This window comes from Rhinopithecus roxellana, chromosome 14 (genome assembly GCF_007565055.1).
Source record: "Rhinopithecus roxellana isolate Shanxi Qingling chromosome 14, ASM756505v1, whole genome shotgun sequence".
NCBI classification, from domain to species: Eukaryota; Metazoa; Chordata; class Mammalia; order Primates; family Cercopithecidae; genus Rhinopithecus; species Rhinopithecus roxellana.
The window spans coordinates 78,318,339-78,334,152 of NC_044562.1; the positions used below are offsets into that span (position 1 = coordinate 78,318,339).

Below are 15,814 nucleotides of genomic sequence, written 5' to 3' on the forward strand. Positions count from 1 at the left end.
ATGTCATTGTTTAATGGGTACAGAGCTTCTTTGCGGCTGATGAAAAAGTACTGGACATGAATAGTAGCGAGAGTTGTACAACACTGTAAATGTACTTCAAGTCACTGAATTTCACAGCTAAAAACAGTTAGTGGTAAATGTTATGTATATTTTACACAATTAAAAAGAAAGGGTAGAGCATACACGGACTGTAAGTAACCTGTGAATACCTTGACTTACAACAGAATTAGGGAAAAGACATGATGTGTGTGCCACTTGAAGTAAGAGTACTGTAAAAGACAACTACAATGTTTTGTGGTAAAACAGATCCACCAAAATAGGTGAGTTCCTATTTAGTGGTACTAAATTAGATAGTGGTAGTAGTGGTAAACTTTGTGAATACACTGTAAACCACTGAATAGTATATACTTTAAAATGGTTAAATGGTGAATTTTATGTAAGTTAAAAAAAGACATTTTGGGGTATCAATGTAAAATGTGTAAGTGCAGAAAGCATCAAAGCCACGTGAGTTAAACTCATCAGCTACCTATGTAAATGATATAAACATGCCTTTTTAAAAAGCTGAAAGTCTCACATTCATTCTTGACTTCTCCTTCACCTTACTCATCTCCATGTCATGTCAATTCTTGCTTGATATTATCATATAGCTTCATGCCTATTTCCATTCCCACAATACAGACCAAAATCACTTACCTGGTCACCTTACTAACATTCTCATCCTGTTTTAATCTATGCTATATGAGCTTTATATTTATAAAATATTATTTTATACATTCAATTCCACACCTCTCACTGAAAACAAATTAATGGCACTTACAAGTTATCATAAATAATCTGTCATAACCAAACTAAAGCAGCAGGTAATTCACAGATAAATAAACTTTTAAAACCAAATGTTCTCCTGTTTCACCAAGCATTTGGGCAATGGGTTACCATTACAGGCTCTTAGTGCAAGTGTAAACTGGTACCACCTTCTGGAGAACAATTTGACAAGTAGGTACTAAGAGTCTTAAAACGGTGACCAGTTAATTCCATTCATAAATACAGCATATTTCATAATCATGTTCTGATTGTCTCTCTATCTTCCCACTACCACCACTCCCCAACCCCCAAAAAAGTCAGTATGCATGCTAACTTAGTAGTTTTATGACCTTGAGCAAATTACTTAAATTTTATGAGTCTCAGTTTCTCCACATGTAAAAATGGCCATAATACAACCTACTTCCCAGTACTGTCCTGAAGAGGCAAGTGAAATGATGTACATAAAATGCTCTGTATCATAGGTTAACACTATGTGTGACAAGCAATTAAGTGCTCCAAAGAGTCAAGACCACATTAATCTTCTATCAAGTCTGTAGTAACCTATAGTTGCCACCGGATGAAGATTTTGCAGTTTAATTTTCTCCTTAGAAAGCAAGTATCAGTAAAATTCTAGAAACGTGTCATTCTCTTATCCAATCTTCATGTCATTAGTTAATCTAGCATTAAAAGTATGATGCTGTACTGGCTGAGCTATCTGGGTAGTATTACTTTTTTTAACTAGCCCTTAATGTTTTCAAGAATCAAATAGCATTCAATGCAATCATACAAAGACAGTAATTTATCAAGTGAAGTTTCCTTTTAAATTACTTAATCCTTAAGTTTTATATTTTACAGTAGAAAATTTAAACAGAGAAATAACATTTATTTTCCTATAAATAACAGTGTTTCTTCTAGTTTATACTTCTAAACTCTGACAGCACTGCAGCTAAAAAGCTTTGGACATTCTTGCTTAAAAAACAACTATAGCAAAGTGATAAAGAGCATTGGTTTTTAAATCAGATGAATTTGCTTTCAAATTCAGTGTCTACTTATAGTATGTGAACTTAAGCAAGTTATTTAACCTCTGAAAGAACAGAATGATGCCATGTACTTTATAGGAGAGGCAATGAAGGTTAGATAAGAATATATGAAAAGTGCCTAGAACAATGTCTCACATAGTGTAAGTGTTCACCAAGAGAACGTCTTATCTAGGAACCAGATGCTCCTATAACTGAGAAGTTACTCTCTGATACTGCCAGGACAACAGGAGTCTGTTTTCTCTCTGTTCTCTTTATTTCATAGATTCGGAGAACCATACTGCATTGTAACCATACTGCATTGCCTTCAAAGCTGAAATATGAACTATTGCCCAGAAACAATAATTTTTCATTATCAAAGAGATAAACATAATCTCAGCCTCATAATTCAAATTCATCTTAAACACAGTAGTCAGAATAATCTTCTTAAAATATTGATCTTTTTATATCAATATCATATCAACCCACTTTACCGAGTGTCTTCCGTTGGCTTACATACATGACATGGCATTCTTCTGATTTTTCTCTTCTCCCTATCCTTAATATCTAAATGACAGTTCTTTCTTCGGGGTTCACATCTCTCTTCTCCCTATTTAATCTCATTCCATCCCTTGGTGATAAATATATTCTATATGCCTAAGGGTCTAGAATGTATAACCTCAGTCCAGACTTACTTTTTGAGCATGAGACTCATATATCCAACTGCCTATTCTCTATTTCTACTTGGATATTTCACAGGCATCTCAAACTTAACCTATTTAAAGCGAACTCTGATCTCTTAAACTTGACATTCTCTCAGTCTTTACTACCTTTGTAAATAGCACTTCCATACACAGTAACTCAAAAGTCTCTCTCATCAATAATGTACAATCCATCACCAAGCCTGTAGATGCTACCTCAAAAATACATCTTGAATATCCAAAATATACTCTGAATATATATATATCAAATATATATGCTACCTGAATTTCATGTTCAGACTACTGTCATAGCATCTTTTAGTTGACAAATAATAACTACATGTATTTATGAGGTACAATGTGATGTTTCGAGATAAATATATGTATATATATATATATACACACATATATATACACACACACACAAGGATTGTGGGATAAGTATATCACGCTAATTAACATATCCATCACCTCAGACACTTATCATTTTTTGTAGTGAGAGCATTAAAAACCTATTCCTTTAGCAATTCTGAAATGTAAAATACATTATTATTAACTACAGTCACCATGCTGTGCAATAGATTTCAAAAAATTATTCCTCCTCTCTAGCTAAAACTTTGTACCCTTTAGTCAAAATCTCCCCATTTCCCACTCCCTCAGCCCCAGCTTCTGGAAACCATCATTCTACTCTCTACTGCTATAAGTTCAACTTTTTTAGATTCTACATACAAGTGAGATCAATTTACCGTAGCATCTTAATTGGTCTATTTACTCCTGGTCTTGCTACTTCCCACCCATGCTACTCCTGCTCAAATCCAGTCTTCTCCAGGAACAGAACGATCTTTTAAGTGTAAATCTGATCACATTAAACCCTTGCTTAAAAATCTTCAGTGGCTTCTCCTTAAAATTGAATCCAAGAGTCCTTAACATGATCTGCGAATACCTGCAATAATAATCTGATCTCTGCCTCTCTCTCCAACTCCACCTTGTTTACTCTGTGGTTCCAGCCACAAATTCCTTAAAAAGACCAATCACGGCCGGGCACGGTGGCTCACGCCTGTAATCCCAGCACTTTGGGAGGCCGACGCGGGCAGATCATGAGGTCAGGAGATCGAGACCATCTTGGCTAACACGCTGAAACCCCGTCTCTACTAAAAAAAAATACAAAAAATTAGCCAGGCGTCGTGGCGGGCGCCTGTAGTCCCAGCTACTCGGGAGGCTGAGGCAGAAGAAGGGCATAATCCCCGGGAGGGGGAGCTTGCAGTAAGCCGAGATCGTGCTACTGCACTCCAGCCTGGGAGACAGAGCGAGACTCCGTCTCAAAAAAAAAAAAAGGACCAATCACTTTCCTACCGAAGGTAGGCTATTCCCTCTAATCTCCCGCACGACCACCACTAACCCCAATTTAACCTTCACAGAGATGGGCCCTTCATATTCTCTCTTCATAAAGACATTCTCTGATACTCAAATCGTCAGTCCTCATACTCATTACTCTCTCTCATAACAACCTGTTAATTTCCCAAAAAGCACTTTACGAAAGCTTGTGAAGTAAACAGATGTGTTTACTTAAGGTTTATCTCACCCATAAGAGCAAGAACCGTATCTGTTTGGTTCAGTACTAAAAATTTAAGCATCTAAATAATGTCTGGCATATATTTTTTGAATAAATGAACAAACCTCATACTATATGACAGTTTCTTGATAAATGCTACAGTGGAAATTAAACAAGGTACATTATGAAAACAACCTGACTGGAGGAATAAATGAGTAGATGATATATCTGAGTCTTCAGAATATTTGAAGAAAACTTTAAAATTTCAAAGAGTTAATATTAATTGTTCTTCATTTTGGTTAGAATCACTACCCAGGTCCCACTGCATATCTAGTGAATCAAAACCTCTGACAGTGGGGCTCATGCATACATATTTTTTAAGCTTCCAAGATAACTCTCATGCAAGAAAAACACTGAGCCGACAAAAGAGAATGAAAGAGTGTATGCCAAAGAAAGAGACTAGCTTGAACAAAAGCACAGGGATCAAGAAAGGACACTGCACGTTGAGGAATAATAATCAATCCAATAAAGGTACGGAGGGAGGGGTGGTATAAGAAGATGAATTACAGGCTAAGGTGGGCAGTTTACCTGAGGTCAGGAGTTTGAGACACGTCTATGCAACATGGTGAAACCCTGTCTTTACTAAAAATACAAAAATTAGCCAGGCATGGTGGTGCACACCTGTAATCTCAGCTACTTGGGAGGCTGAGACAGAAGAATCACTTGAACCAAGGAGGCAGAGGTTGCAGTGAGCTGAGATCGCACCACTGCACTCCAGTCTGGGCGACAGTGAGTGAGACTCCATCTCAAAAAATAAAAAATAAAAGATAATGAATTATGAGAGCCAAGTTGAGGGCAACTTGTGGAGAATTTTAAATGTCTCTAGAAGAAAAATAGATGTTATCCTGTAAAGTGATGAGAACTTGAATGATTTTTAAGTAAAGGAGAGGGAGATTTATAGAGCTTAGAAAAGTAAGTTTGGTATTGAGACAGGTCACAGTAGAAAGATTCTAGAAATAGGAAAACCAGTTAAGGAGTTCCCTTAATAATCCACATTTTTAAAATACATTAATAATCCATATTTCTAAAATACAGAGAAATAAAGGAAAAAGTCAGGAGAGGAGTATTTCTGGAATGAAAGAAAGATTCTTAGTATCTGATTACAGGTTGAACACAGCTAGTACAGCATGGGAAGAAAGTTTCCAGAATGGACAATTAAGTAATTTAAGATACCATTAAATGACAATAAGGGCACAAAAGGAAATATAGTATGGACAGATAGTTTTTAAAAGTTAATTCAGAACCTGAGAAAATTCATGTACCTACAAGGGGATCTACATTAATAATCAGACCTGTTAGAAATTTGAACCGGACCAACATGGTGAAACCCTGTCTCTACTAAAAATACAAAAATTAGCCAGGTGTGCTTGTGCACACCTGTAATCCCAGCTACTCAGGAGGTTCAGGCAGGAGAATTGCTTAAACCTGGGAGATGGAGGTTGCAGTAAGCGGAGCTGGCGCCACTGCACTCTAGCCTGGGCGACAGAGAGAGACTCCCTCTTAAAAAAAAAAAAGAAAAAAAAAAAAAAAAGAAAGAAATTTGAACCTATTAAGACTGTAACAAGGCTGTGAGTCACCTGCATTTAGAGAATGGTTGAACTAACAAAACACAGTATAAATCTACTTAAAGAAACACATACGTTTAAGTGGTAGATGGAAGAGAGCTTCACAATAACAAAGAGCAAGATTTACTGTCCATTTCTATTTCACTTTGTTTTTAAAAGGTCAGTAAACAGATTGAGAAATTCAAATATTTTTAAATGAGCTGACCAAGTCACCCAAGTAAAAAAGAGGCAGAGCCAAAACTAGAACCCAGGGCTTCAAAATATGTCTACTACAAAATTTTGTCCAGCATGATTACTGGTACAGGACAACAGGCTGGAACTGCATGGTGTCCATATATCAAAATTTTAGTCAAGTCTTTAGTTTAATAGGGTCAGGGATTCTATTTGTCTCAATTGCCCAAAGTTTCTGGAGACCCATCAAACCAATGATTATAACAGTATACATTATAATATACATTATATAACAATCACTGGAAGGTTTGTGAAATTCATACTTGTTTTGTCCTTGGAATCTTGAAAGTGTAACATTGAGGACTATCCTACTCCTTGAAAGATAAGAAGCATTAGGCAACTGATAATAAATGAAACAATAAAGATGAATGTGGAGACTAATGAAGTTCCAAAGACTGTTCACAATAGCAACAGGCTGGAAAAATCTGATAATAATGAATTCCAAACTGCCTAAGAATGAAAATTACCGTCTCGGGTCAATTTTCATAAAGTTGAATTCAATTTGAAACAAAATTAAACACTACACATTATATACAAATGAACAAACCAATATTTTCACAAGTCTTTTTCTTAAATAAACACAGAAATTAACAAAAATATTTCCAACATACCCTAACTTTACAATGTGATAAAAGCCCCCACATTGGCTGTGCACAGGCCTCAAGTTCAGCAGCAAAGGCAGCATAGTAGGTCTGAGACTCAAATTCCACATGCTCATTTAGTTCTCGCTTGTTTAAGTTCATACCTTGCAAAAATTAAAGCAGATATAAACCTTGTCAAGTGGAAGCACACATTCATATTAAATATCAAGTACAACAATTCCCAGTCCCAAACACATTTATGCACACAAACGGCATTACTGACACAGTACATACAGAAGCAAATGACTAAAAATGAAACAATCTAGTCCTTTCAGAATTTTTTACAAACTAGGTTTTCTTAGAAACATGTTATGAATTGTCTCATGTAACAAACTGAATATCTTTTAACAAGAAAGTCAAAAAAATTAATTTTTTTTTTTTTTTTTTTTTTTTGAGACGGAGTCTCGCTCTGTCGCCCAGGCTGGAGTGCAGTGGCGTGATCTCAGCTCACTGCAAGCTCTGCCTCCCGGGTTCACACCATTCTCTTGCCTCAGCCTCCCGAGTAGCTGGGACTACAGGTGCCCGCCACCATGCCCAGCTAATTTTTTTGTTTTTCAGTAGAGAGACGGGGTTTCACCGTGTTAGCCAGGATGGTCTCGATCTCCTGACCTCGTGATCCACCCGTCTCGGCCTCCCAGTGCTGGGATTACAGGCATGAGCCACTGAAAATAATTTTAATTGATCTTACTTGAAAGTTTTATGTGTTATAAATCTTTCTCAGAGAATAGATTTCACATTTCTAGATTAATGGTTACAAATGCTTCAAAGCCAGGCACAGTGGCTAATCCTGGTAATCCCAGCACTTTGAGAGGCTGAGGCAAATGGACTGGTTGAGCCCAGGAATTCTAGACCAGCCTGGGCAACATAGTGAGACCCTGTCTCTACTAAAAATAAAAAAATTAAGTTAAATTTTTTAAATGCTTCAAAAAGTTATACTCCTGTTTCTTTTTCAATCATTTGACATTTTTCCTAATTCCTCGGTATGTTTTATGAACAATTTATTAGAGTACTTACAAATACCAATTAAAATAATGAGATATTTCATATGTAGCCTGAATGATATGCTATTATATTTTAATTGATGTTTGATAATTTAGCATTAGGAATTTTGTAAACCAAAAAATTAACAAAGGTACCAGTAAAATTCATACCTTGAAAGAAAGATACAAAGTTCATCCATGTAACTAACAAACCATGATCCTCCAAAAATCTCTTGGCCACACTTTGATGAGAAAGAATATTAATAAAATCACTAACAAGAGGCCAATAAGTGTTATTCTTCAGTAATGCTTCTCCACAGTTCACTACCACATGTAAACTATTTTCTTCATCTAAAAAAAGACATACAAAACCCAAAAATGTCGTAAGATTTTTTTAAAAGCTTAACAAATAATACAGAATACATACACTCTAGAATCAGATATACCTAAATTCAAACCCCAGCCTTCCATTTAATACCTATATGGCTTTAGGCACAATATTTACACTCTCTGAATCAATTTCCTCATCTATAAAGTGGAAAATAAAAACACTCATCTTAAAATAATTACATGAAGCATTAACAGAAAAGTACTTAGCATATCATTATAGTAACTATTACCATATGTCCAATATATGACATGATACTGAAGTAGCTGTATGTTTATAAAACCTTATTTTCTTGATTCTAATGATATAATGCAATATTTTCTGATCCAATCAATAAAAAATTTTTACCCCTAGATTAATCTCATTTCATCTTATCAATCAAATCTGTATTTCAAGAGACATACATTTAATTCCTTTCTTCTATTCAAAGAATACATCAACACAATTTTTAGCAAACAGTATTTCAAAGATAAAAGAAAAACACATATTTTAAAAAAAGAAAAACACACACACCAACTTCTTAAGCTGTGAAAAAAAAATAGTTTAAATACATCATTGGGGGTGGTGGGGGATAGGCTTGTACAAAGTATTTATCATTAAAAATTATTAGTATATATGTATTAGCTCTCTTTAACCTATTCCAACTTCACTGACTCACTGGACTAGAAGTTTCCATTCCCATTGTAAAGCGTATTAACACCCATAATACATGGAATGCTCAAGGCTCGTAGCCCATTCCCTGTACACAAGCTGGGGTGTATGGTTATCTAGAGTCAATTTTTGTTTCTATTTATGCTAATTGTTCTTTTTATCATAATTACACAATTTAGATCAAAAGTATATGAACTAATGACATGTGAAAGCACAGAGAGGTATTACAGAAACTGAATCATATGCCTTTGAGAGACAACAAAATAAAAACAAGTGCCAGGAAAAAAAGCTTAAAAACCTTGGGACAGAAAAATCATAAAACCTGTAAGTATATTTTACACTCAGATTGCTTTATATTCTAACTCTATTTTAAAGAGATTAAAATTAGAATCCACAGATGATGCTTCATAGATGTGCTATTTATTAAAAAAAATGAACGAGAACTCCAGTCAAGGAAACCATATCCTGAAAATACTTTGCCCAAAGTTAAAAGCCTGGAGAATGAACACACAGTTCTGCGTTTTAAGTTAAAATACAATGTTTAAGGTATATATATATTTTTTCAAAGATGGGGGTCTCACTATGTTGCCCATGCTGGACTCAAACTCCTGGGTTCAAGCATTCCTCCCACCTCGGCCTTCTCAGTAGCTGGGATTACAGGTGTGTGCCACCACACCCAGCTCATATCATTTTTTTAAATGAGTCCTCACTTTAACCAACTTATTCAACTACCTACCTACCAGTCATACTCATCAGTCAGGAGGGCCTCTACTGCACTTTTTAATTTCCATACATTAAACTTAGGTTTCAGTCCACAGAATTATTTTACCAAATATTAAATAAATTTAACAATGTCTAAGAACAGGGTCCACTGAAGTTAAGTACACTCTCTTTCAGTACTCCTCAATGGACAAGCGAGGGTCTAACTCAATGAGGAAGTAAGGATTAGGGACTTCTTACAAATTATTTATACTAACCCCTGAGATTCTGAAAAGCAGCCCCATGGCTGACAACTACAGTTCCACTTCTGAGCTGGTGAGCCATTGATATTGATGCCACAGTGCTAAGGAATGTTGGGATTTTTTTTTAAGTTAAAAATTGAGAATCACTGTTGTATATAATTGAAACCAGAGGATGAATAAACAGAATATAATTAATCAAACTCACTATTTTCCTGACATTGCTTAAATACTACTGTTCTTGTGAAAAACGCCTTGGAATCATTAATGAAATAAAATGATTAGGACTTCTATTTTTACTCAAACTGGTACTTTCCTCATTACAGATATAAAGAGCAATGATTCAGTGTTAAATTAAATTCACTCATCAACAAATATTTATTGAGCACCTACTAAGGGTCAGGTTTTCAACTAATCTCTGAGAATGAAGTAGTAAATAAATCAAGATTTAGATGATCTCTGTCTTCATGGAGATTAACACCTAAAAAGGCAGAGTGTGATAAGGGCTGTAACAGGAAAAGTACAGGGAGTCATAAGAACAAATAAAGCTAGACTACAATTCAAGAAAAGACTTGGCTGGGCATAGTGGCTCACACCTGTAATCCCAGCACTTTGGGAGGCCGAGGTGGGCGCATCACCTGAAGTCAGAGTTCGAGACCAGCCTGGCCAACATGGTGAAACCCCCACCTCTACTAAAAACACAAAAATTAGCTGGGCAGAGTGGCGGGCACCTGTAATCCCAATTACTCGGGAGGCTGAGACAGAAGAATTGCTTGAACCTGGGAGGCGGAGGGTGCAGTGAACCGAGATTGTGCCACTGCACCCCAGCCTAAGTGACAGCGCAAGACTCCGTCTCAAAAAAAAAGAAAGAAAAAGACTCTCCTGAGGAAGTGAAGTTTAAACTGAGGCCTATAAAATAAAGCAGGAATTAGGATTAACCAGATAAACTAGTGATGGTGGAGTAGATGGTGCTATAGGTAGAAAGAGCAGTACATAAGAAAAGGTTAGAATCACTTAAAGAAAGAATGCAGAGGATGCATGGTACAAATGAGGCTACAGGGTCTTATAAACCAGCGTCCAGACTTTAGAGTTCACATGAAGAGAATGGAAAGCCACTAGGGGGTTTTAAGAGAGAGAACATTATAAGAAGTGTAATATAAAAAGTGACTGAAGGAGAGTGACAACAAGAGATAAGAGGCTTAGAGATGGCCATGGCTTGAACTGTGGTGGTGGCAAAAAGATGCAGTGATGAAGAGGCTATGTAAAGATATTCAAAAGATTTGAAGGACAGTTGGTAATGTCTGCTACATCTGCATGGAGTAAAAAGAAGTCAAAGACAACTCCTAGGTTTTTAGGCTGCACAACTGTTTAGAATGGTTAGACACTGGAATCAAAATACACATTCATGTGCTCATGTATATACACACACACACAGGATAATCTAAAAGAAGTCAGATTAATGGAGCAATAATGAGTCTTTGCTGTGAACACTGTGTGTTTGGGGTGTTTATAGACATCCAAACAATATAGTTTAATAAGTAGCTTGATATGCAGGGAGGAAAGGCAATCTGGGATTATGAGCATCTTCAGACATTCCTATGTCATGCAACACATGGTTTTAGATTCCACTTTACAAAGACTGTTTCAAAAGACAAATTCTAACACTTCTGGGACATGAAAAATTATGAGCTATGTTTGGAACCACAAAGCATATGGTATAATATTGAATATAAAAAAGTAAAAGTATAAGGTAGGAATCACGTACTACTATAAGGCTGTTTCCCTTTAGTCTTCAGCTATTGCTGTGGCCAAGCAAATTCTCATTGTATCAGCTCCTGTATTTATTAAAAGTATAGATAAAATTTTAAAATATTATCTAACAACAATTCAAGCCAAGGCTAGATAGAGGCTGCTAAAAAATAAAAAGAAAGTACAGAGATCCTGTTGTAGTATCTGTGGCTAGTTATGGGTAGTTCAGTATAGTTAAGGTTTATTCTAATACTTACTGTAAAAATGGGAAAAGCTTATGATACTTTTAGAAAAGCAGTAAATATATATCATAATATCTTATGCTACTACTGAAAGAGGAAAAAACAGTATGGCAAAGTTTGAAGGCTTCTAAAGATAGTTTTAGACCTTGGCTGGAAATAATGTAATTTACTGCTAAAAAAAATTATACTTAAAGATCTTAACAATCTTTATTTCAGCTTGTTGAAAATTCAATTTGTATAAGAATTTCCAGAAAACACTGCATTAGAAGCATATGTAAAAGGCAACTGATACCATATAATATGATTTCAGAAAAATATGGGAAAAGTGTGAAAAGCAGAGACACGAGGATAAAGTGCCAAGAAACACCAATATTGATAGGACAAGTAGAGAAGAGTGCTGGGCCACAGAAAGAGAATCAACAGTGTGAAATGCAACTGAAAATCAAGCAAGGTAAAGTTTAAACTATGACCACTGGCTTCCTCAACATGTAGTTTACAAAAAGGGTAAACCACATAATTTATCATATAAACTGGGACACTTTTGAGCGTAAAAGAAATTGTATTAATAACTACATCAGACTAACAGGCATAACTTAAGGCTATTCTCGGAAAACTAGGACATATGGCTACATGAGTCATGGACAATTTTGTAGACAGCAATTTCAATAGAACAATGGGAGTGAACACTAGAATGAGGTAGGTTAATGAGTGACTTCTAGGTAAGGATATGAATATAAAAACTGAGGAAAGCTACTATTTAAAAAAAAAAAAGGGAGGCAGATTTAAGACTCATCTTGTTCCCAAACATTCTCCCTTAAAGGCCAAATGCAAACCATATGTAATAAGCACAGCTAAATCACCTGATGAAGAAAATGGACTCCAGATTCTTTTAAAAGAACAGGTACTTCTAAATTTTGTTTTCTCAATTATGAATTTAAAACACCATTTTGCTGCAAAGCCTTCATGACTAAAACACCAAAAGTAATGGCAACATAAGCCAAAATTGACAAATGGGATCTAATTAAACTAAAGAGCTTCTGCACAGCAAAAGAAACTATTATCAGAGTGAGCAGGCAATCTACAGAATGGGACAAAATTTTTGCAATCTAGCCATCTGGCAAAGGGCTAATATGTAGAATCCACAAAAAACTTAAATTTACAAGAAAAAAACAACCCCATCAAAAAGTGGGCAAAGGATATGAACAGACACTTCTCAAAAGAAGACATTTATGCAGCCAGCAAATATATGAAAAACTGCTCATCATCACTGGTCATTAGAGAAATGCAAATCAAAACTACAATGAGATACCATCTCATACCAGTTAGAATGGCAATCATTAAAAAGTCAGCAACAACAGACGCTGGAGAGGAAGTGGAGAAATAGGAATGCTTTTATACTGTTGGTGGGACTGTGAACTAGTTCATCCATTGTGGAAGACAGTGTGGCGATTCCTCAAGGATCCAGAACTAGAAATACCATTTGACCCAGCCATCCCATTACTGGGGATATACCCAAAGGATTATAAATCATGCTGCTATAAAGACACATGCACATGTATGTTTATTGTGGCACTATTCACAATAGCAAAGACTTGGAACCAACCCAAATGACCATCAATGATGAACTGGATAAAGAAAATGTGGCACATATACACCATGGAATACTATGTAGCCGTAAAAAAGGATGAGTTCATGTCCTTTGCAGGGACATGGATGAAGCTGGAAACTATCATTCTCAGCAAATTATCACAAGGACAGAAAACCAAACAATATATCTTCTCACTCATAAGTGGGAGTTGAACAATAAGAACACATGGACACAGGGAGGGGGACATCACACACCGGGGCCTATTGGAGGACAGGGGGCAGGGGGCGGGGGGAGGAACGGCATTAGGAGAAATACCTAATGTAGATGACAGGTTGATGGGTGCAGCAAACCACCATGGCACATGTATCCCTATGTAATGAACCTGCACATTCTGTACATGTACCCCAGAACTTAAAGTATAATTAAAAAGTAAATAAATAAATAAATAAAACACTATTTTTGTGAAAAGTCTTTCTTTAAATATATAATTCCATATAAGAACATCATTCATACAACTGAATGACAGCAGATACTATTTCAAAAATGAAAAAAGAAAAAGCAATATATGTAGATAAATCTCTAGGAAAGAAAAGGGCATGTAACATGAAGTTAGTAAAACTATAACATAAAGCAGCTTTTAAATTTTCCTTTAAAAAGTAAAGAAGTAGGCCAGGCATGGTGGCTCAGGCCTGTAATACCAGCACTTTGGGAGGCTGAGGCAGGTGGATCACCTGAGGTCAGGAGTTCAAGACCAGCCTAGACAATGCGGCGAAACCCCATCTCTACTAAAAATACAATAAATTAGCTGGGCGTGGTGGCAGGCACCTGTAGTCTCAGCTACTTGGGAGGCTGAGGCAGAAGAATCACTTGAACCCGGAAGGTGGAGGATGCAGTGAGCCGAGATCACACCACTGCACTCCAGCCTAGGCAACAAGAGTGAAACTCCATCTTAAAAAAAAAAAAAAGTAAAGAAGTATATTGTTTAATGTAAATAATGTACTATGCTCCCACTATACCTACAATGGGAAGACAGACTCACAAAGTAGGTAAGAAAGAGTACAAGCTTTGAAGTTAGACAACCTGGCTTCCTACTCAGAGCTGTAAGATCACAGATCATTGACTTCAACTCCCTATGCCTCAGCTGCCTCATCTATAAAACGGAGATGACAGTATCTTCAAAGAATTATTGATGGTTAAATGACATAATGCATATAAAGTACTGAGAAAAGAATCTAGCATACAGTTGAGTACTCTAGAGATGGTAGCTATCATAATTAGCTAGCTATTATATATAACGCATTATGCCTTGCACTGAGTTCATATCAATTTTCAGGACATGGTGTCACACCTGAGAACAGACAGATTATCAGTATAAGGAGAAAACAGGAGCTGATATGCACAAAGAGGCAAGAGTGGAACAAAGCAAGGCTCAACTACAAGATTTCTCCTCCTCAGAGAATGGAGAGGTCCTAAGATTTAATTAATCTGAAGTATTGTTTGTCGTTATTTTTAAAGTTTAGCTCCTAGTGCCAACAAGTAAAGACACATCCTATCAAAGTGGGACTGGCTGTGTCAAGGTTAAGAATACTAAGAGTTCTGACATTAGGATCCATGAAATCCTTAACTGTCATTTGCTAGCTGTATAACCTATGGCAAATTGCTTAACTTTCCTAAGCCTAAATGTACTCATCTCTAAAGCATGGATAATAATAATGCCAATCTCAGAGACTTGCTCAGAAACTTAATTGAAACAATATATAAATAGCATTCAACAAAGTACCAGGTACATAGAAAATATTTAAATACTTATATTATTGGCTAGGCATAGTGTTTCATACCTATAATCCCAGCACTTCGGGTGGCTGAGGCAGGTGGATCACCTGAGGTCAGGAGTTCAAGACTAGCCTGGGCACCATGGCAAAACCCCATCTCTACTAAAAATACAAAAATTAGCCAGATTTGGTGACGCGCACCTTTGTAATCCCAGCTACTCAGGAGGCTAAGGCAGAACCGCTTGAACTGAACCCAGGAGGCGGAGGTTGCAGTGAGCCAAGATCACACCACTGTACTCCAGCCTAGGGGACAGAGCAAGACTCCATCTCAAAAATAATAATAATTATTATATATATATTTATATTATATATGTGTATGCATATATACATAATTTGAGGGAGGTAAAGTTAAGATGAATAACCATAGAGACATGAGAACAGGAAGAGATACAGAAACATTATGGCAGGTTGAAGAGTATCAACCACATAGTGGGCACGAAAGAAAAATATAAAGTTCTCACTAAGGGAGTAGAAAAAAGGCAAGATTTATCCCAATTTTTAAGTTATAAAATGTAAGCATGTAAAAATATCTAAGACTGATAGCAGCAAATTTATGATTAAAAAACAGAAACATGTCTAATAAGGAAATGACTAAATAAATTATGGTATAGCCATGATATTAATACCTATACTTATTAAAATGCATGTTTTTGACATGTACACTATGGCAACTTTTTAAAAAGTATTTATTGTATCTATAAATATAGTCATCACACAAAAAGAAAAGAAATATAGCAAAGTGCTAACAACAGGTGTTTGTGAATAACAAAACTACAAGTGCTTTTAACTTTTTCTTGAAACTTCACTGTTAATTTTCAAAAATGTCTGCAACAAATATGTATTATTTTATAATTTTTA

The 15,814-nt window shown here is 35.9% G+C and overlaps 1 protein-coding gene across 7 annotated transcripts in view; it reads right to left on the reverse strand.

Moving 5' to 3' along the window:
- UBR3 (ubiquitin protein ligase E3 component n-recognin 3) overlaps positions 1–15,814 on the reverse strand; it is a 282,358-nt gene that overhangs the window by 190,644 nt on the left and 75,900 nt on the right. For all 7 annotated transcript variants that reach the window (XM_030916531.1, XM_030916525.1, XM_030916526.1 and 4 more), the window contains exons 9-10: positions 7,719–7,898; positions 6,538–6,671 (exon numbers count right to left, since the gene is read on the reverse strand). In XM_030916531.1, coding sequence (XP_030772391.1) covers positions 6,538–6,671; positions 7,719–7,898 — 314 coding nt within the window. The remainder of the gene's footprint in view (positions 1–6,537; positions 6,672–7,718; positions 7,899–15,814) is intronic.